The sequence below is a fragment of the Physeter macrocephalus genome, chromosome 8 (genome assembly GCF_002837175.3).
Source record: "Physeter macrocephalus isolate SW-GA chromosome 8, ASM283717v5, whole genome shotgun sequence".
Classification (NCBI taxonomy): Eukaryota; Metazoa; Chordata; class Mammalia; order Artiodactyla; family Physeteridae; genus Physeter; species Physeter macrocephalus.
In genome coordinates, this window is record NC_041221.1 from 64,620,415 (window position 1) to 64,643,874 (window position 23,460).

A 23,460-nucleotide genomic window follows, 5' to 3' on the forward strand; every position below is an offset into this window, starting at 1 on the left:
AAAATTAATTTTCTTAAACTTTTAAAAGGGAGGCTTCATTTATAACAATATTTAAAATTTATATCTCTAGAACATCCCCCTCCTCCTCTTTTTCAAATAAGATGCTCAAAATATGGCAGCTAACTTTCAGAGATTTCCTGATTCTATTCACCTCCCCAATTTTTATCTGATCCATCTTTTTCCCTTGTTTCTTTCTATTGTCTCTGTACTGCTCACTTTGGATTCTATTCCAAAGAGTTTCTCCTCAACGTAGGGTTCTGTCCATTAGGACATCTTTAGGTGATTAGCTGGAGAGATGATGGGGCCTAAAGTACTCCAGCTCCTTTGGGTCTTACTGTGAATCCCTTGAACAACTAGAGTACACAATCCTTTCCCCGTTTCAATGTTGTAGTCAAATTGGCTTGCTGAGCTTTCAACTGTCAGTTATTTTGAGTTATCAGGTCTATTAGTGCCCCACTGGTTTTTATTGCCTCCCCTGGTATAGATGCTGATACCACACTGATTTTGTAGTTATCAGTGCTTTGCTCCCATTCATCCATATTTTGTGGTTTGTGGAGATATCTGATCACTTATATTTGTTATGAGTGTTGTACATTGGTTTTTTATTTTGCCATCTTTAGTTTCTTTGTTATTTATAGTTTAACATAAAGAGCTTGTGTCAGAAATGAACACACTTCTTTCTTCACTGAGATAGTCTTGCTACAAAAAAAAATATAGCTCATCTAAACTGTGTGCTTAGTGACTTGTACCACATTCTGGTACAAGTGCCTCATCTTGTTGTGAACCAGATACAAAGGGTTCATGAACTAGCAGCATGTCCAAGAAGCACTGATTTATAGACTTGTTTTAAGAAAAATTCAATATCAATTTATAGGACAATTAGGTTAGTTTAACAGTACTTCTTTAAAGTTCTTTGCTCAAATAGTTCTAAATCAGATTGATGATGGGGCAGTAAAGAAAGACAGCAAGTAATGCCATGCTGAAGGGTTTTTTTTTTTAATACTCAGTGTTAGCTTCATTACAAAATTTTGTGGTTCAGTTACTCATTGTGTATACAGAGAAATCTTTGTAAATTTTAACAACTACAGCTTTTATTTTGGTTGATAACATGTTGCAGCTTGTTTGAACACAGTTTTGAGTTCATGTGTACCATAACAATTCCAAAAACATTTTCTGCATATTTGTACTTTGTGAAATACTGTTTTTCACCATGGCATTACATGTATTATCAATGTAAAAACAACTGTTTTCAAAGCTGAACTTTTAGACTTAATTTAAATTGTATTTACAATAACATAAGATGTTTCATCTTTGCTAGAATGACTTCCAAAAGCTTTCCTTTGATTACATTAATTGGGTGAAAAAAATTGATTATTGTAATTAACTGACTTTGTAGTTGAAGTATCTGATGGCAATGATGTTACTTAACTCTACGGTTATTACCCTGCTAATAAAGTGAACACAGTAAAAGACAGGACTTGACGTTTTTACGTGGACAAGAAAACTCGGTACCAAAGACACATGGAATTAACTCAGAAGAATTTAGAAGACATAAAAGAAAATTCAAGCTTCACAGGATGATATACAGATGTACTTTATGTAGTTGCACTTGTTAGAATGTTGTTTTCAGATAGACTTCTTCTATTAACTCTTAACTTTGGAAATAAATGCTTCTTTACAAAATTTATGTATTCTAGTTTTCATTCTGGTTTTCCGTGGTATCACTACAGCTCTCACAGTGGTTGGTAAATATTAACAAGTATTTTGAACAAGTTACACGTGAATTGATTTTTCTGAGAAAAAGAAGATCTATATTTAATTTTCCACTAAACATTCATTTTGCTTTTTATTTCTCTTTCCTGCCAAAAGGGTTTAATGCAAAATACAAGTCTTAGCAAACAATGAAATAAATAGTTGTAGATTTTTACTATGCAAAAAAGGGGAAAAGGGGGAAACCACCGTAGTGAGAATCTTGATTTTTCTGTATATGCTCTGCAAAGACTCCTCAGTCTGTTATTTCTCACACATATTTAATGCACATGTAATCTATAACTTCCCACATTTCTCACTAACTCTCCCAACTGGTAGCCTACTGGATTCATGTACTTTACAGGTCAAACAACTGATCACTACCCCAAATGACTGGCTGAAGTACTGAACATTTTTTTCTACCAGCACCTAAGACCAAAAGAAATCAGCTATCCCTTGCTGCTCATGTCTGCATTATTTTATAAGCAAATGTCCCACACCTGTCCTTAATTTGGAGGTGTTATCTTGAGCCTGGAAAAGGTCAGGAGGAAGAGAAGAATTATCACAGGTCATCTTTTAGATTTAACCGTGTGTTATAAAGTGAGCATTTGTTCACTGTACATGTTTCTCATATACTACTAAGTGAGACCATGACAGAGCCTGGAAATAAAAATGGATTTCTATTAAACCTACTCTGGCTTATTTTAATGTAAATAATAACACTTCATTATAATATAAAAATTTGGGGGCAAATGCTAAACAGAACATGATAAGACAAACTTTTCTTTAGTTACTTTTACACTTGTCTTAATTTTAGACCAGAAGAAGGGTTTTGAACTTTCTTGTAAGAGTAATGTGGGGTAGATGAGTTTTAAGTGCGGGAGATGGCACATTTTTCTAAGCACTTCAGCTGTTGTATGGAAAATGGATTGAAAGGTAAAAGTATAGGTGATAATGCTTTTGATTAACAACAGTGGTGGCAACAATTTACAGTATGCCATGTCCTATGCTAATCATGTTATACATATTATCTCAATTAATCTTCACAACAAACTTGTTAGATATTGTTGTTACATTGTGTAGCTAAGGGAACTGTAAATTAGAGAGGTTAGATAAATTGCTCAAGGCCACATAGCTGATAAATATAAAGCCAGGAGGAACTCAAACACAAGTCTGGTGTGCTTCAAACTTAATTCTCCAAAATACACTTCTGCTTTTTATATTTGTTTTCCCACTAGACTGCTTGAGAGTAACAACTCTGTTTTGAAATAGCACCTAAAGACATACCTCAGCACTTACACACTCTCTGCATCCAAAAAAGTTCAGTATTTGTTGATTTAACAATGAATATATTTATATTAAAGTAGTTTAGAAATGTTTATTTGGCAACATTTCATAGGTTCAATGTTCTGTATTTATTTGAAATTAATAATGCCAGATTTAAAATGCTACAAATTTAGAATTTTTATTAATTTTTATGAAACTTCAGAAAATTAATCTGAAAGCAAGATTTTACTGGATCTCACTTAGGAACAAAAATGATTATGTAATAAACTTACTATCTCCCTTCAACAGGGTCAATGTCAAGGGTGTTAACTCCACTGCCATGGATCCTTTCAACATCTCTGTCTTTGTTTAACTCCAGTCCCAAAACCCTGCAAAACATAAAAATTAAAAGGAGGAAAAGGAAAAATAAAATTAAACAATAAGAAAGTAATTTAACATTAAAACGTCCTTATTTCACCAAAATTACATGGAGTCAAAAATCACAAGTAATGCTTAAATCTCCTAACATACATCCAAAGGTATTTATAGATTATTAAAGACCTTACACAAATTTTTTAAATAACAAAAGTACTAACAGTTACATGTAAAGAATTTCTCCTGAAGCAGTCTTAATTATCTTATCTCTTATTTAAAGAGTGTATTTTATTAATTTTTAATTTAGATAGCTAGAAACTGAAACAGATTTTCATGAACAAAAAGTTAAATTCTGGTAACTTAAACTTAGCTGAGGACATCTAGTGGACAAAAGTTTAAATTACAGTTTTTTTAAAAAAATTCCTTTGTTTCTTAAGCCTTATAGAAATATAAAACGAGCATGTTCAACTCAACAATTAAGCACATTTAAATAAATCAAATTAAATATAAATAAAAATGATTAACAAGTACTCTCACAAATTAAGACGAATGAAATTTCTGATATTCAATAACTGTAAACCATCATTATCCTGGTGAGGACGTTAAGATTAAATGAGTTGAAACATAAAAAGTGCTCATGACAATGCCCAGCATATAGTAAGTGCCTAGTGAATGTTAACTATTAGAATTTGTCTCAATCTTTTGGATGTCAATAAGCATTTACATTTTATCTCAACCTTTTGGATGTCAAATGATCTCTAAATTCATTACTGATCAAAATAATGTTAATTTAAATAAGATTTCCCCCCAGTTTTATTGAGAAATAAATGAATACATCATTGTATAAGTTTAAGGTATACAGCATGATGGCTTAATTTACATATATTGTGAAATGATTACTACAATGAGTTCAGCTAACATCTATCATCTCATATAGATACAACAAAAAGAAAAAAAATGTTTCTCCTTGTGATGAGAAGTCTTAGGATTTACTAACAACTTTCCTATATATCATACATCAGTGTTAACTATAGTCAATATGTTGTACATTACATCCCTAGTACTTATTTATCTTATAACTGGAATTTTGTACATTTTGACCACTTTCCTCCAACTCCTCCTGCTCCCACCCCCTCCCTCTGGTAACCACAAGTCTCATCTCTTTTTCTATGAGTGTTTTTTTTTCTTTTAAGAGTCCACATATTTAAGTAAAATCATACAGTATTTGTCTTCCTCTGTCAGACTTATTTCCTTTAGCATAATGCCTTCAAGGTCCACCCATGTAGTTGCAAATGGTAGGATTTCCTCACTTTTTGTAGCTAAATAAATTCCATTGTATGTATATACCACAACTTCTTTATCCATTCATTCATATGTGGACACTTAGGTTTCCTTGTCATGGCTATTGTAAATAATGCTGCTATGAACATGGAGGTGCAGATATCTTTGCCAGTTATCGTTTTCATTTCCTTTGGATATATTCCCAGAAATGAAACTGCTAGATCATGTAGTAGTTCTATTTTTAATTTTTTGAGGATCCTCCATTCTAGTTTTCCACAGTGGCTGTACTAATTTACAAATCCACCACCAGTGCGCAAGGGTTTCATATTCTCCACATCCACTCCAGCATTTGTTATCTCTTGCCTTTTTGATAATAGACGTTCTAACAGGTGTGAGGTGTTGTCTCACTGTTTTTGCACTTCCCTGATGACTAGTGATGCTGAACATCTTTTCACGTACCTGTCAGCCATCTGTATATCTTCTTTGGAAAAATGTCTATTCAGGTTCTTTGCCCATTTTTCAATATATTTTTTTTTTGCTATTGAGTTGTATGAGTTCTTCATATGTTTTGGAAATTAACCCCTTATCAGATAAATGGTTTGCAAATATTTTTTCCCATTCTGTAGGTTGTCTTTTCACTGTGTTGATGGTTTCTTTTGCTGTACAGAAGCTTTTTAGTTTGATGTAGTCTCACTTGTTTATCTGTTTCTGATTTTGTTTTTTTTTTTGGTAAGAGTGCTTATTCCATGTTATATCACACTGTAGTTGGTAGGTATGCAGTAACCAAAACCCATCCTATAATGGAAAAAAAGCTGTTGAAATGGACAAGTTTCACATCACGGCCCTGGTGTTTATTCCCTACCGTTCACAGTTTGCTTTCCTTTGGTCTAAGATCCACCCCTCTCCACTCCTCCCCACCTTTGGAGTTCTTTCACTTGTTTATTTTTGGTTTTGTTGCTTCTGCTTTAAGTGTCATATCCAAAAAATCATTACCAAGGCCATGTTAAAGAGCTTTATTGCTATGTTTTCTTCTAAGATTTTCATGGTTTCAGGACTTACATTTAAGTCTTTAATCCATTTCAAGTTAATTTTTGTGAGGGGTGTAAAATAGGGGTCAAGTTTCATAAAATGAGAAGTTTTAACCTATCAAATTATCATAGTTTTTTTTTTTTTAAAAATAACAATGCACAGTGCTAGGAAAGGTACATACTGATACTTTTTTTTTTTTTTTTTTTTCTGCGGTACGCGGGCCTCTCACTGTTGTGGCCTCTCCTGTTGCAGAGCACAGGCTCCGGATGCGCAGGCTCAGCGGCCATGGCTCACGGGCCTAGCCGCTCCATGGCATGTGGGATCTTCCTGGACTGGGGCACGAACCCGTGTCCCCTGCATCGGCAGGCGGACTCTCAACCACTGTACCACCAGGGAAGCCCCATACTGATACTTTTATGCAGTGACAGTAACAGTACTATTAATTCCCATAAATATTTTGGAAATCATTTTAACAGTAGCAAATGTCTGATTTAAAGATATACAAGTTCCTCTTTTTCTCTTGCAAGACAGTTTAGCCTTAGATTCAAATATCCAGTCTAACACTTACTACTTGTCTAACCTTGATCAATAATAAAAACAACTAATATTAATTAAGAGCCTACTATTTGCTGACATTGTAATCACTTTATTAAGTGTAATAAATGGTATTCCTAAGTAGTAACTTTCCTGGTGGTAGATTACATTATTAAACACCTTACCTGATTATAAAACTAAGACATAAGTAATTTGCCCAAAATCACATAATAATTGGTTGAACTACATCTGAACTCTGACATTTTTTTCTCCAGACCATTATGCTCTTCTACCATTTCTAAACTTCAATATTTCACCAGAAAATAATATTTCACATTTTCTCCACTGAAATATCTATTTCCTCTTAAAATATTTTTCCATCTGATGACTTTTAAAATTATAACAGTAATATTTGCTTCTTATAACAAGTAAAATAGTATCATAAAAACATGTACAAAGAGAATCATCCCTTCCTTAAGCTCCCTCTCCTAACAGTGAAAACATGGTCTCTATTATCATTAATATATTTATTTGATCAATCCCCCTGTATGTAACCAATCTCCCATCTCCACTACTACCCCGTCCCCCAACAAGGATGCTGCTTACCAGGCTTAGGATTTGATTTCTGCTTCTCTCAGCACCCTGATCAGCTGAGCTTGCCTGTCTCCACCTTTGGACTACCTCCTCAACCTGCTCAGCCAGTGAAATCTCAGTTTCGGCCAATCTAATACCTGCCTTTTAGGTAGCCTACCTCTACCCAACCTAAATACTTTAGGTCTGAATTGTTTGGGAACCAGAAGGAGGGGTTAAGATGAAGGGAAAGGGGGAGGGTACTACAATAGGGAAACAGGGGCGGGGTTTGTGTGGAAGGAGGCAAGGTGTGCAAAAAATAGCTAAAATGGCAGGCCCGAGACTGCTATCTTTAGAAAGGGCTGCTTGCAAGACTGGCCCTTACCTGCCTTCTGGGATTTCAGGAGGGTTCCCATCATTTCTGGATAAGAATGGCTCACTGTGCCCAAACTAATATTTGGAGCAAACAATGTACATTATGGATACCTACATTCCTTCTGGGAGTCTGAAATTTTGGTACATGCTAAGCAGAAAGTGCCTATGTGGCCAGTTCTCAATTAAAAACTCTAGGCACTGAGTCTCTAATGAGATTCCCTGATAGACAGTTTCACCTAAGCTGTCACAATTCATTTCTAAAGAAATGAAGCTTATCTGTGTGACTCCACTGGGAGCTTGTGCCTGGTCTCCTTCACAAGTCACCCATGTGCCTTTCCCTCCACTGATTTTACCTTGTATCCTTTTGCTGTAATAAATCATAGCCATGAGTAATATGGTACAACCGTATGCTGCATACTGAGCCCTTCCAGAGAATCCTCAAACCTGGGGGTGGTCTTGGGGACTCCCCCCACACAAAAGCATAGAAGTAGAAGGAAAAGGGGTAGGGAGAATATGGGAGAAAAGAGGGAGGGGAGAAAGTGAAGGAGAGAGGGTGAAGGGGAAAGGAGTGAAAGAGAAGAGATATGGGGGAAGGCAGAGGAAATTGGGGTAAGGAGGGTAAGGAAAAGAGCGAGTCCTTTTAACTTTGTTTTAACATCTTAAGATGGCTTAAAAAATTTATTATATCCTTCCATCTTCTTCAATGATGAAATACTTTCATTTTTATTTTTTTAGGCTATGACATTTTTTTAAAAAAATACATTTATTTATTTATCTTATTTATTTTATTTTTGGCTGTGTTGGGTCTTCGTTGCTGTGCGCGGGCTTTCTCTAGTTGTGGCGAGCGGGGGCTACTCTTCATGCGGTGTGCGGGCTTCTCATTGCGGTGGCTTTTCCTGTTGTGGAGCACAGGCTCTAGGCATGTGGGCTTCAGTAGTTGTGGCATGCAGGCTCAGGACTTGTGGCCTGCGGGCTCTAGAGCGCAGGCTCAGTTGTGGCGCACGGGCTTAGTTGCTCCGTGGCGTGTGGGATCTTCCTGGACCAGGGCTTGAACCCATGTCCCCTGCATTGGTAGGCAGATTCTTAACCACTGTGCCACCAGGGAAACCCCTATGACATTTTTTTGAATACAAGTTTCCCTGTTTCCCCTAAGTTGTAGAAATAGTTTTCCTTTCTCTCCAGATAATTTATAACTTCAATTTTCATTCCATCTTGGACTCAAGAGTTATCTGGAATGTAATTCCTAATTCTTTAAACATTGAATTAGAGGTGATGGTGATGTTCTCATTAATTAATTTACTTCCAATTTCTTTAGCTTATGATCAAAGAATATGACCTGTAAAGATGGCTACCTTTTTGAATTTGTTAAAGTTTTCTTGGTAGCCAAGTACATAAAAATTTTGGTAAATGTACCACTGACATAAAAAACATGCACATTCTCTAAGAGATGTAAAGTTATATATGTCTATTAAATTTGGTGTGTTGTTTATCCACTTCCCCCATATGTATGTATTCTCTCTCTACTATATCAGGACCATTCTGGAAAAGAAACTAGTGTCAAATTTTCCTTACATTTTGCTTTATATACTTAACTGTTTGAATACATGTTTTATTACACCAATTCTTCATCAATTGTGCTTCAAATAATATCGCCTATTACAATGTTTGGTGCTTTTAACCAAAAATCTCACCTTAACTAATATTAACAGTGACTTCTGCATTTTGTTGACAATTGTTTAATATCTTTTTATCCTCTACTTTAACTTTTAATATTTAAGAATTTTGTAAACTATTTAAAAATATTTTAACTTGAGGTATTTCTGAGCAACAGCTTTTAGCTATATTTTATTTAAAAACTAATCTGATAATCTGTGCTTCTTAATGGGAGGAATCAGCCTGTTCACCTTTGGTATGACATCTCATATACTTGGTATTTATTGTTTACTTAATGTCATAGTGTCATAGTTCCATCTTTAACTTTTCATTTTGCTAGTTCAATGAAGTTGCTGTTCATTCCCCTTTGCTAATTTTGAAGCATGTCTAAAAAGATCTTCATCAGCCATGTTATATATTTCCAGCTTGTTTATTATTATATATTTAGATTTAACCATACACATACTACAAGGTTCATTGCTCTCCTCTGTTTCCTCTCCTCTTCATCATTTACGTACCCTAGGGCCTTGTTCAAATACATTTATTCATCAATTAATGTTGTTCCTTGGGTATTTTTTCTTGAAGGGGAAAGGGGTGAAATATTTCTAGGAATTTCAGCATATGCACAATATTGGACAGATTGGCTAAATTTGGATTCCTGACTTGCAGTCCTTTTTTCTTATTAGTAGATATCATTCCAGATTGGCTAAATTTGGATTCCTGACTTGCAGTCCTTTTTTCTTGTTAGTAGATATCATTCCAGTCTCTAGAACTGCTAAGATGTCTAATGTCAACCTGTTTTTCTTTTATGAATAAATTGTTTACCATTGGAAGCTTTTAATAATTTTTTTCTCCATTCCTAGATATATTTACTAGGGTATTTGTAATTTTATGTCTTTTTCATCAATCCTATTGTACTTCAGTGAACCTTTTTAGTCTGTGAATCTAGTCTCTGCTTGTTTGTTTTGTTCTCCCTCTGGAATTATTATTGCCTCTGGGGTCTTCTGGATCTATTCTCCAAATCTCTTATCCTTTCTCTCATACTTTTTATACTTGCTTTGTGATTTGACATATTTCTTTCATTTGATCATCCACTTCATTAGTCAATATTCAAAAGTAGCCACTCCAGTTTGAGGTAAGATAACTAGCACACTTTACCCATCTCCCTAGAAATACAACTATAAAATGTGAACAAAATGCATGGAATACCTATTTGAGAACTCCAAAAAAAAAGTAAATAGCAGCAACTGGACTGGGGGAAACACCAAATCCAACATACCACCAAAACAATGGCCAGTTTATTATTTTTTTTTTTCTCTGCTACTTTCTGGCTGGAAACCTGGAAGTGAGCACTGTGGCACAGACAGAGAAAGTTCCAGGAGTAAAAAAGGAAACTCCAATACTCAAGGACATGCAGAAATCACCCATCTATATTTTTTCTCTCTTTTCTCCATTCTCTTGTGGCCCAGCCCCTAGGCAATCTGATAGCAGCACTGGCAATGGCTGGAAATAGTGACCTGAGGGAGCCAAAACTCTGAGGGAAAGAATCTGTTTTCTCTGTTCATCAGAGCTCTGATCCCAAGAGAGTGGGTCCAATCACCATTGCTTTCTTCCTCTGTCTTCCCACTTACAGGCCCAGAACTGGGCCCAAACACATTAGTGTATGGTAGAACAGGGTAACTAGAGCCCAATGTTTCCAGCAGGAGTACCAAAAGGGAGAGTCCCAGTGATGAGAGGTACCAGAAAGATCACTGAGAGAAAGACGCTCAGGAAGGCAACCTCATAAAGTTATTTATGAACTCCAGGACTCATCACTGAGCAGAGCATGCATGGAGCTAACCTTAAGTAGCATACAAAAGATTCTGAAAACTAACAGAGTACCACTCAGGTAACAGACTACTGAGTGGCACACATTGGGGGCAGATTAGAAATGGCTTTGAAAACTGAATTGACATTAGAACCATGGCAGACATAACAAGGTAAGAACTTTCAGCCTGAACCTAACTTCGCCAATTGCTTCTTAAAACAAAAATATCAACATTCTTCATAGGACTGAAAAAAGACTCAGAGTTTCATGACATTACAAAATGTCCAGGATACAATGCAAAATTACTCTACATATGAAGAACCATGGACATTTCAACTTGTATGGGAAAAGACAATCAACAGACACCAAAGCTGAGGTGACACAGATGTTGGAATTATCTGACAAAGACTTCAAGGCAGCCATTAAAATATGCCTGAGCAAGCAAATGTGAACGTAATTGAAACAAATGTTAAAAAAGGAAAGTCTCAGCAAAGAAAAAGAAGATATAATTAAGAAACAAATGGAAATTTTAGAACTGAAAAATATTAAATTATTTTTCATCAAAAATCTAATTTTCATTATAAATTATTTTTCTGACAGACTAAATTGCAGATTAGAGATGACAGAGGAAAAAGTCAGTGAACCTAAACACAGATCAATTGAAATTACACAATTTAACAACATAGGGAAAAAAGACTAAAAAAAAAAAAGAAGAAAAGAAAAGAACACAGCCTCAGGGACCTACGTAACAATTATAAAAGGCCAAACGTCATCAGAGTCCCAGAAAGAAAGAAGAAAGTGGTATATAAAAAATATTGGACAGAAATAATGGCTGAAAACATCCTAAGTTTGTGGAAAGATATAAATCTGCAAGTTCAAGAAGCAGAATAGACTCTAACTATGATAAACCCAAAGAAGTCCATGCTCAGACACATTATAATCAAACTGCTGAAAACTAAAAACAAAGAAAATTTCAAAGCAACCGGAGAGAATGACAAATTACCTATAGAGAAACAAATGATTGAACTAACTGCAGATTCCTTTTCCGAAACCATAGAGCCATCCAGACTTGTTCTAAAAGAATTTCTAAACAAAGTTCTTCAGACAGAAGTGAAGTGATATAGGAAGGAAACTTGGGATATCAGAAAAGAAAACACCAGAAATGATAAATATCTAGGGAAATAGGCTATTCTTTCCTTTAAAATATGTTTGATGGTTGAAAACAAAAATTGTAACACTGTCCAATGGAATTTACAATGTATGTAAATCTAATATGTAAGACAACACATATGGTGGAAGGTAAAGGGTGATAAAGTTTCAATATACCAAATGAAGGAGTAAAATATTGATTCTAAGTAGAAAATGAAAAGTTAGGTAGGTGTTTTATAATTCCTAGAGCAATAACTAAAAAATACTATACAAAGAGATATAGTCAAAATCACAATAGATAAATTAAAACAGAATATTAAATAATGTTCAAATAACCCAAAAGAAAGCAGGAAAGGGTAAATAAAAATGTGAAGCAATCATTACTTTCATTCACTGCTCATAGAAATGTAAGCTTTTAGAAAACTGTCAGTTTCTTAAAAAGTGAAACATATACCTAGTCATTCCACTGCCAGGTATTCACCCAAGAGAAATAAAAGCATACGCCCATACAAAGACTCGTGCATGAATCTTTAGAGCAACTTTATATGTACTAGTCCCAAAACAACTCAAATGCCCATCAACAAATGAATGGATAACGAGTCATGGTATATCCACAAAATGGAAAACTCCTCAGCAATAAAAAAGAATGGATATATGCAACAGGATGGAGAAATTTCAAAATAATTGAGTGAAAGAACGCTAAGAAAAAATAATTTCATTTATATAAAATTCTGAAATATACAAACTAATTAATAGTGGCAGAAAGCAGATAGGTAGTTTCCTGGAGTAGAAAGAATGTGAAACAGGGAAAGAAGGGAGAAAGGGATTACAGTCTTGATGAAATTTTGGGGCTTATGGATGGTTGTTATCTTGATTATGGTGATGGTATCAAAAGTGTATATATATGTCAAAACTCATCAAACTGTATACTCTAATGTGCAGTTTAGTGTATATCATTGTACCTCAGTAGAGTTACAAAATAAAAAAGGAGGGTATGAATTATAAACATTGCATTTTAGTGTTCATGTCTTTGCCTGTAGTCAATGACAAGGAAGAAACTGGGGCAAACAACAGTAGACATCTTCTTTGAATAAAATAGGACTGTATGTTTGTTTAGTTAAGCTAAAGTATCATTAAAGAGGGGAATCTTAAAAAAAAAACTACCTTAAACACTTTAACTTAAATATACAAGTAGTCCTTATTTTGCATTGTCTGATACACACGAATTTCAGTTAACATGATTTAGTTAATACTAGACCATGACAACATGGTTCAAATCTCAGTTACCATGGTATATTAACTGTGAGATACTATGAAAATAACATGTACATTAAAATTAGTGAGCGCTTTGCATGACTTCTTTCAAAGTCTGCAGATGATCACTGTGCATTTGTTATTCAGTTCACACACAGCATTTAGTTTTGTTACCTCTGTGCCCCTGAGATAAACCCACAAGGAATTCCACAAAAATGGATAACTGAATGGGGGAACTGGCAAACATAATTAAAGTGCACGAAAGCAACACAAAGTGATGATACTGGAAGTGAAACTCAAATTGAATGTAAATGGAATTACAAAAGAAATAGCTCACTGTGGGAATGTTGACATTGCTGCCATTTTAGAAACTCTAGATATGCAGACTGAAGAGATCAATGAAGGTGAACTTATCGACATAAATGAGGTAAAGTGTTTGTAATGAAAAGGCTGCATATGTCCCAGAAGAAGTGATGCTGGCAGAAATCTTCACATTAAAAGAACTCTCAAGGACTTCCCTGGTAGTTCAGTGGTCAAGACTCTGCACTCCCAATGCAGGGGGCACAGGTTCGATCCCTGGTCGGGGAACTAAGCTCCCGCATGCCGCACCACATGGCAATAAATAAATAAATAAATAAATAAATAAGAGAACTCTCAGAGATATTTCAAGCCATTGAGAATGTAAAGGATAAAATGTTGGAATCTGACACAAATTTAGAAAGGTGTGTGATAATTAGCCAAGGTAAAGAAAAGATGTTCAACTTGTAAGCTGTACAATGAGAAGACAAGCACTGCTCAAACTACTCTTGACAAGTTTTTTTTTTTAAACAAAGAAATATACTTTGGTTCTCATCATTTCTAATATTTTACATTACACAGATAACTGATAGTGACTTCTAGTGTTTCAAAAGAAATTTTTAAAGGTCACAGAACAATTTGAATTTTCCTCACTAATTATTAAGATAATTTTGCATAGGTTTTAGCTTACACAATCAGTTTTATGGATGTGCACTACTATGCAAAGCAAAGACTGTCTGAATATTAGCTAATTTTTTGAAGAAGAATGAAATGTGCTGAACAGAGGGCCATATCATCTTTCTTCCATAAACCATACCCATATTATATATAGTCTATGATTTTCAGGGATTGTTAAAATTTGTTTTTTATTTATTAATTTATATATTTTAGTTGGGTGAAAATTTAAGACATATGCAAAGCAACTGAATATGGAATCTAAGACATATGCAAAGCAATTTAATGTGGAATCTTTCTCAAGCAATGGTTCTCAATTCTAGCTATACATTACAATCAGCTAGGGCGCTTTAAAAAATTCCAGTGTCCTAGACCAATTAGACTAGAATCTATGGGGTTGGAACTATAGCATGAGTATTTTTCCAAATACCCTGTTATTTTAAATATTCTGGCAAAGTTGAAAAAGACTGTTTCATCTTTTTACACTTTCCCCAAATCTTTTATAATAATTGTCTCAATCATATCTCATTTTGTTTTAAGCCATTTGTTTGCAATGAGTATTTCAAAAGTGGTCCATTTAGTTTTGTAAGAATAACAACTTTTGTATTCATACTTCATCAGCTCACACTAAAATGACATCATCAGAATAATAAATAAAACTAGCATTAATAGGGTTAGGGACAAATAATGACTTTTGATAAGCACACAAAGCAATTGGTGGGAGAGATGTGCATGGGATTACTAGAGTACAGGTTTGTAACCAGAAGTGTTAAGTATGCTTGGGGAATCAGTGTTTTACAGAGGAAATGAAATCTATTTACAGATGGATTAATCTGGCAATTTGGTTAGGAAACCTTCACTGTTTTGAATTTTTATTTTTTCTAATGAAGTAAAAGGTTTAGGTCACAGAATTTTGATTGTGCTAAAGAGCTATACTTAGTTGCTTCCTCAGACCAAGGACTTTTTGGAATTAAAAGACAACAAGAAACCAAATTTTTCAGACCCTCAGTGGTGCACACGATTTACATTATTACTGATATGATAAGACCTCTGGTCATATGAGGGAAAAAAGAAAAATGCTGCTTCTTTTCAAAAAAGTACCTCTATTGTCACTGAAATTAAAGATAATGGACAACGTCACTCATTTTCCAAACTTTACTTCACTGATCATTAGGGAAGAATTGCAGAACTACCTGATGGAAACAAGCCACATAGTCAAAGCAGACTGACAAATTTAAGCAGACTGACAAATTTTGATACATACAAATTTTGCTTGAGTTCTTGCAGTTACTGGAATAAAAAACTCTGGATATGCCTGTATGCTTTTGTTAGAGTGGATGACCTAGCTGAAAAGGAATTACTGTCAACTGTGCACTAACGGGGGTTGGAGGACAGTAGGAGATGCAACCTCAATCATGCTTAAAACTAACCAAAACATGGTAAAAAAAATTAATACTCTTATTTAGTTAAAACTGTATGTACTATCTAGAAACATATTTACCCACTCTAAAAGCATAATACTAAAATGTAAGGATAATACATCTTAGAACACAAAACATCATACAAATTGTGCCAAACCCTCTTCTAGGCCATGGGAATACAGGGTTTTAGAAGACAATATACCAGTAAAAAAATAAGTATATAATACAATTTCAGTGGCAATAAATTGAATGAAGAAAATAGAGCAGAATAATGGGATGGAGAACCATTGAGAGCAAAGGAGGGATTCGGGGGCAGCAACTGACACATTTGATGGCTCCCTCTTTAAACAGTCTTCCCTCAGCATCCATGATACCTCACCACCCTGGTTTTCCTTCAATCCCTCTGGTTACTCCTTTTCAGTTCTTCTGCAGTCTCTTCTTCTGCCTAACTTTAAGTGTTGGTATTTTTCAGGTTTGTAATCACTGAATCGCTTCTCTCTTCTTACTCCACAAATAGTGCCTGGGTGATCTTATGTCCTCCCTCCTCACTTCACGTATCATCTTGCATTAAACATATCTAAATTTCTCCTGAGCATCAAACATATACTATATGCAACTGAGTCCTGCACCCTCCAAGTGAAATCTTCACACGTTCCTTGAAAGCAATATGGGAAAAGTCAATATGAGCAAAATTAAAGTAAAACTTGCTCCCTCTTTGGGGAGAGATGTTACCATCATTCACCCTGACATACAAGGCACATAGCTGGGAATCATTGCAGACTCTTCCTTTTGAATCATTCATTATATCCAATTAATCTCCATGGCTGGTTGATTCTATTTCTTAGATTTTTTTCAAATACCTTCACCCTCTTGGTCCCAACTGCCACGTCCCTGGCTCGGGCTTCCATCAACTCTCTCCTTGCAACAGTTACCTAACTTGGCTCCCAATGTTGCTCTCAACTTCAATCCATTCTCTAAGCAGATGACAAAATGCAACAGTTGTCACCTTATTCTCATCTTCTTACCACTTAACCAAGCATACAAGGCTCTTCCCCATCTAGCCTCCCCTACTTCTCCAGCTTCATCTCTTGTCAATGGCCCTCTCTCCACAATTCTCTGCTCTAGTCATGCTAAACTTTGTTCAATTCCTGGCCTATGCTCCGCCTTTAACATATTGCTTGGCACATAGTAACAGTTCACTAACTACGTTGACTAAATGAAAGAACGAATTCTTGGAAGATAGTTATTCCTTGGGAGTCGGGGAGAAGGAATAAAGTAAAATGAAAATATCCTCATTTAGATTTATAGCGCCCTCACTCGAGCCCGTGTGCGCACCCACCTGCCTACAGGTATATAAAAGCTATCCTATTTTCTCGAGCTACAGAACCTAAGAGAGAGTAAAGCCCAGTTGTGATGGGAGGAAAGTGGTAATGAGGCGGCCAAGTGTGAGGCAAAGCTAACACAGCCATTGGCCCAGATTTTAACCGGAATATTAGAGAAAAGAATAAGGTTTTCTTTACCTCCGTGTGGACTCCGCTCTCCGAAGGCGAAGAGGGTCGTCCAAACCCGCTTGTCGTGCCGACAAAAACCCTAGCATCCCGTCCCTTCACGACGGCTTGCGAACTGGACAGCGCCATGACAGAACACTGAGGCTGTGGTGTAGAGCGGAGTCTCCCATTGGTCAAGCATGATTTCACCTGGCCAATGGAGAGCGTCCTTACTTGAGGGTGTACGGAAGGAGGTGGGTGGGACTGCTCTGAGCCGGTGGGCGGGGTCAGCTTCCTGGGCGTTCTCTCTTTGGTCTCAGGGATCCCCGGCAGGTCACTCCACGACCTACGCTGGAGCCGGTGGGAAGGCATGGGTTGGTCTCAGAATTTGTTCCGTGTCTTGTGGAGAGCGCTGTCAAGGGAAGTGAAGGAGCAAGTGGGCACAGACCGGTTCGGGAACAAATACTACTATATCCCAGAGTACAAGAACTGGAGAGGTGAGATGAGAGCTAGGGCAGCGGTTGGGGGGTCGAAAAACGATGTGCGGCACTTGTAATCACCAGAGTAGACAACCTGAGTTCGTTCTCCCCACAGCTGTCTCTACTCTGGCCGCTGGCTTTCAGACGGGCTCTCGGTGAACGGCCCGGCGGGTGCCCGCCGTCCCTGCGCTGCAGCGCCCGTGTCCTGAGCCCGGCCGCGGCCGCGCTAGCGCTGTATCTGCCAGCGCCGAGAGCCTCGCCGGCGGAGGAACGCCCCCCCTGCCCCGCTCAGTGTGGGTCCTTGAGGTCGGGCGACGTAGACGGGGACAAGTCCACGGACGTCTTTTACCAAAGGGTCCCGGGAGGGGTAGGGAAGTGCCTTTCCTCCTCCCGTGACCCCCTTGCGACTAAGCTGGCGCGGTGTAATTGAAGAGGTGTATTTTGAGCGCCTCCGCTCTCCTCTTTCGTGGTGTTGACCTTTTGCAGTGGCTCCGGCGTTGGCCCCAGGCGTCACCTTCCTCCAGGCCAAAACTGTCAGAAGTAGGGCCATGCACGCTGACTGTGTGGAAAAGAGATCCTCGCCAGGCTCCACGTTACATTTCCCGTGAGTTTGCACTCCCAAGACCCTGTTGCGCTGACTTGAAGATACGGGGCGCTAACCGTGTTTCTGTGTAGGAATCTTGTGAAGTCTTGATGTTTGGGGAGGTAGGGGCCGTTGCTGGTCTTTGAGATCACACCACGTGGCAGTCGTCGTAAACTCTTCTGTGTTGTTCCAGCGCCGCGATGCAAAAGATCTCAGGCTTTGGGGTCAGAAAGGCATGGGTTAGAATCTCAACTACAATTACTCAAAATTGTTTTGCCTAGCCCTTTTCTGTAACTTATTTTAATATCTTAGACTTGTTTCCCTAATGAGCATTTAAACTCTACCAGGGCAGGAAATAAGTCTTAGAATGGTGGTGAAGTGTTTCTTGACAGAGGAAGCAGAGGGGAAAATGTTTCTTTTTCGTAAGTTGTCAGGTAACATTAAAAAAATACGAAAAACATCAGATTGACCTTTTTAAATTGAAGTATAATTTACATACAGTAACGTTCATCCTTTTTGGTGTATGGTTTTATGATTTTTGACAAATGCATACACTCATGTATCACCACAATCAAGATACAGAACAGTTCCATCACCCCCAAAAGTCCCTCCTACCCCTTAGTATTTCATTCCCTCACCCTGCCCTTGACAACCACTCATCTGTTTTACGTTCCTACAGTTTTGCCTTTTCCAGAACATCATGTATAAAAAATGGACTATATTGAATATGAGATGCAGTCTTTTGAGTCTAGCTTATTTCACATGGCATAATGCGGTTGAGATTTATCCATGTATCAGTAGTTCCTTTTTGTTACTAAGTAGTATTCCCTTCCATTATATGGGTTTACCACAGTTTATTTATCCATTCACCAGCTGAAGGACATTTATGTTGTTTCTACTGTTTTTGGTGATTGTGCAAAAAGCCTCTATAAACATTCCCATATAGGATTTTGTGTGAACATAATTTCTCTAGGGTAAACAGCTAGGAGTGGAATTGCTGAGTTGTGTGGTAAATGTATATATAACTAACTTTATAAGAAACTACCAAAGTGTTTTCCAAACTGGTTGTACCATTTTGCATTCCTGCCAGCAACACATGAAAGTTCTAGTTTCACATTCTCACCAGCACTTGGTTTTGTCAGTTTTTTTTGTTTTTATTTTTATTTTAGCCATTCTAATAGGTAGATAGTGTTATCTCATGGTTTTAATTTTCATTTTTCTAATGACTGAGGATGTTGAGAATCTTTTCATGTCTTATTTGCCATCCTTGGATCTTTGGTGAAGTATCTGTTCAAATCTTTTGACCATTAAAAAAAAATTGGTATTAATTTCATTTCATTGAAAATACAGTATCATTAAAGAAAGACTTAAATTAACAAAATCATATGTATTCTAAAATGGTATAATTTGTGAGTCACAGGTAATGTTTATCTTATAATTTTATTATTATAATACCAAGTTGTTTTCCAAAGTGCTTATGCCAATTTATGCTTCAATTAGCTTGATATCTTGAATCCATGTACTCTTGATTGTGAGAAAATCAGGCTTTTATCAGTGATGTAGTAGAATCACTGTATTCTGCTGTCTAATGTCTGTGTGTTTCTCAGTTCTTAGATAATTCAGGGCTGTGGTACAGATGTGTTATACGGTCTGTAAGTACCATTACACATTTCCTAAGCCTTCTACTATAAAGCAAGGGAAAATATTTTTAGTTTGTTTTCAAGCAAGTTTTCAAAAAATAAGTCATCTAACTTTTCTATTTCCTTGATAGGAAAGGTGGTTCTTTAGAGGTCTCCTTGAGTTTTCTTTGAATTGCATAATTGAACACCATCAATGAAGAGCGTTTAAGAACCCTTTAGAGGAAATTAATTTTTATTTTAATTCAGTTAATTACTGTGGTGCCAGTCATCAAAGAACTAGTATATTTTCCACATAGGGTTTTATTTAATAAGAGAAAATCTGTTGTTATGTAATTCAAAATAAATCTTGAGTATTGTCAGCTGAATTTAAGTTTAGAACTGTGGAAATTTTAACTTTTTTTAAAACATATTGGCATTTCAGGATAAAAAGATTATGAGTAAGCATGTACTCGGCATTTTTAATAGCAAAGTGTTGATCAACATCTTTTTATTGAAAGTTTGCTTGCTCTATAGTAGATTATTTAGTAGAAGATTCCTCAAACTTGATCTAGAAAATTCCTTAGTTATTGCACCCTTCTTATTTGTAATTTCCCTGAGTTTTTATCCATATGATTCCATTTATTGCATGTTTCAAAAGGTAATTCTCTTCCTTTCTAAGATAAATTCTTGTATTTGTATACTTGATTCTGACTGGAACCTCTTTGAACCTTGTTTTATTATTTTCACCTTCTTTTGCACATTTATTAAACATCTACACCCCTAAAAACTAACAAATTTGTTAACTGAAGAACTATTTTGAGTTGTTATTTGCTAATTGACATTGTGAATGTCCAGATTTTGGGGGTGGGGTGAATATTATGCATAATATGCAAAAACACCTGTTTGGAGTATTGTGTTTCATTCTGGACACCACAGTTTAGGAGAGATGCTTGAAAATCTAGTGTCCAGACAGGGATAATTATGATGATAAAATTTTCTAGAAATTATATACGTGAGTATTATTAGCTGTGAGTCTTGAGGAGGTTTACCCTTTGAAGAGAAGATTTTCAAGGAACTTCAAGTATATGAGAAATCGTGGTATAGAAAAGGATTAGGCTTGGGACTTAACTGGTGGTCCAGAGGTTAAGAATCTGCTTTCCAATTTAGGGGATGCAGGTTCAATCCCTGGTTGGCAAACTAAGATCCCACATGCCACAGGACAACTAAGCCCATGCACTGCAACTACTGAACCCGTGTGCCACAACTAGAGAGTCCAAGTGCCGCAACTACAGAGCCCACACAACGCAACTAGAGAGAAGCCTGCACACCACAATGAAAGATCCAGCATGCCGCAACTAAGACCTGACACAGCCAAATTTTTTTTTTTTTTTTTTTTTTTTGCGGTACGCGGGCCTCTCACTGTTGTGGCCTCTCCCGTTGCGGAGCCCTGCATCGGCAGGCGGATTCCCAACCACTGCGCCACCAGGGAAGCCCCAGCCAAATTTAAAAAAAAAAAAAAAAAGAAAAGGATTAGGCTCATCTGTATAGCCTTTTAACTCAGAACTTAGCTCAGAGGGTAAATGTTTACCTTTTTATAAGAAGCAACTTTCAGACTGTTAGGGCTGTGCTAGAAAAAGAAGAGAGTGCCTTATGTTTGATTGTAGCTGGGAGAATTTAGGGAGATAAGTAGCTGGAAACCTTTGATCAGCACCTTGAAGGATAAATACGATTCCACAAAGAGTGGTAGAAAAGTATTTCTGATTGGCACCTGGAAGGGATAGGAAGTACCACAGAGATTAGAAGGTAGTCCCATGTGGGTAGACTTCAGTGTAGAAGAACAATAGAAGCTGTTCTAGTGAGGGGATAGACAAGGTCAGATTATAAAAGGCCTTGCATAGGTTTGAAATTTATGCTTCATTCTGTAGGTGGTAGGTAGCCACTGAAAGCTTTTCAACAGAGAAAAGTTTGTGTCATAATTAGAGCTATTAGAGAAATGACTCTGGAAGTCCTGGGAAAGATGAGCTAGAGGGGAAGGGGAGGGAACTAAAATTCCGTTAGGTGGGAGCATTGCTAGGTTTACCGTGATCCTGGATAGAGATCTATTTGGACTGAAGTGATGGATGAAAAGTTTGATTTGACAAAACTTTTGGACTTGGTAATGAATTGGACTGTTAGAAGGGGACAGAAAAGAGGAGAGGCCAAAGTTGATTTTATTGTTTTAATTCTGGAGAACTGGTGGATGGTGGTGTACCGATTCATGCAAATAGAGGCTATAAGGGACTAATGCACAAAGAGAAGCAGGCCTTAGGCTTGGGTTGGTGGAAGAGTAAATAGAATTTGTTGCTTATAACAAGGCAGCGGTATAATCAGGCAATTGTATACTCAGATCTGCAGTTCCAAAGATGTCAGTGATTAAAATACAAATTTGGAAGCCATCTTAATAGAGGTGATCACTAAAACTGTAGGGATAGTTGGATTCAAGCAGGGAAAGAATAATAATAACATGATATTAAGAGACAGGTATTTGGGAACCCTGTCATTTCAGTGGCTTCCTGTTACCTGAGAATAAATCCAAACTACCTGGGCTGGCATTCATGACCTTTGAGTCCATCTTGAAAGTGATACTTGTTTTTAGTCTAATCTTTAAATCAATGGTTTTGTAAGAAGTCTAGATATTTATGCTATTAGGAGAGCTCAAACCTGAAAGCTTACATGATTTCCTATCAGGGAGTTGAATCAGATAGTATTTAATTTTCAGCATTCAAAAAATAACATTAAAATTAATTGAATGTAGTTATTTAAGAGTTGCATCTAGTCTGTAACGTTGATGTTTCAAAAATGGAATCGGTTGGGGGCAAGGCAGGGATATCAGTGGACCGTAGGTAACAGCGTTGCTTTCTTTTAGAATTCAGGACAAATATTTCATCAAACATGGTAGATTTATTTTTGGAACACATTTTTAAAAATTGTATAACCTTCATTAAGGCTTTTTGTAGTGAATTGTTTACACTAGGCGCCAGTGATTTTCAAACTGTTCACAGTTTAATAATTATAAAATAAGCCTATTCAAGTTCAGCATTTTATTAGAAAATCTTACATTCTAAAAGATTTTTTTCATTTTATGCTGTTTTTAAATGAAGCATTATTTGTACATTTATAGAAATTGTGAGCAAAGAAAAATCTGTGCTAAGATTTTAGTGAAAGCATTATTGCCAAATTATATTTTCTGTACTTTCTATATTTATATGAGTGTGTTTAGGTTCACATATATCTAGATTATCAGTGTGCCAGACACATTGTTTATAATAACATTTCTTGAATTTTACATTTCATGCTTTTTGGTTAAAAGAAAAAAAAGATGGCCTTTGAACATGGCATTTCCAGACACTCTTGGGAAGCCAAATCAGAAAAGGTATAAACCGCACTTTAAAGGCGATCGTTTTGGGCTTCCCTGGTGGTGCAGTGGTTGAGAATCCCCCTGCCGATGCAGGGGACACGGATTCGTGCCCCGGTCCAGGAGGATCCCACATGCCGTGGAGCGGCTGGGCCCGTGAGCCATGGCCACTGAGCCTGTGCGTCCGGAGCCTGTGCTCCGCAACGGGAGAGGCCACAACAGTGAGAGGCCCGCGTACCACAAAAAAAAAAAAAAAGGTGATCGTTTAAAATTGAGGTTTGTTCAATGGAATATTACTCAGCCATAAAAAGAAATGAAACTGAGTTATTTGTAATGAGGTGGATAGACCTGGAGTCTGTCATACGGAGTGAAATAAGTCAGAAGGAGAAAAACAAATACCGTATGCTAACACATATATATGGAATCTAAGAAAAAAAAATGTCATGAAGAGATTAGTGGTAGG

The 23,460-nt window shown here is 36.7% G+C and overlaps 2 protein-coding genes across 5 annotated transcripts in view; one reads left to right on the plus strand and one right to left on the minus strand.

Annotated features, from left to right (window-relative positions):
- The window catches only part of ERCC8 (ERCC excision repair 8, CSA ubiquitin ligase complex subunit), a 67,108-nt gene extending 50,006 nt beyond the window's left edge, over positions 1 to 17,102 (minus strand). For all 4 annotated transcript variants that reach the window (XM_028492922.2, XM_028492923.2, XM_055086582.1 and 1 more), the window contains exons 1-2: positions 16,956 to 17,102; positions 3,309 to 3,404 (exon numbers count right to left, since the gene is read on the minus strand). In XM_028492922.2, coding sequence (XP_028348723.1) covers positions 3,309 to 3,404; positions 16,956 to 17,032 — 173 coding nt within the window. In that variant the 5' untranslated portion in view covers positions 17,033 to 17,102. The remainder of the gene's footprint in view (positions 1 to 3,308; positions 3,405 to 16,955) is intronic.
- A 20-nt stretch (positions 17,103 to 17,122) lies between these two features.
- The window catches only part of NDUFAF2 (NADH:ubiquinone oxidoreductase complex assembly factor 2), a 196,070-nt gene continuing 189,732 nt past the window's right edge, over positions 17,123 to 23,460 (plus strand). Inside the window, exons 1-3 of the mRNA XM_055086889.1 lie at positions 17,123 to 17,282; positions 17,559 to 17,707; positions 17,888 to 18,005. Of these exons, the coding sequence (XP_054942864.1) occupies positions 17,123 to 17,282; positions 17,559 to 17,707; positions 17,888 to 18,005 (427 nt within the window). The remainder of the gene's footprint in view (positions 17,283 to 17,558; positions 17,708 to 17,887; positions 18,006 to 23,460) is intronic.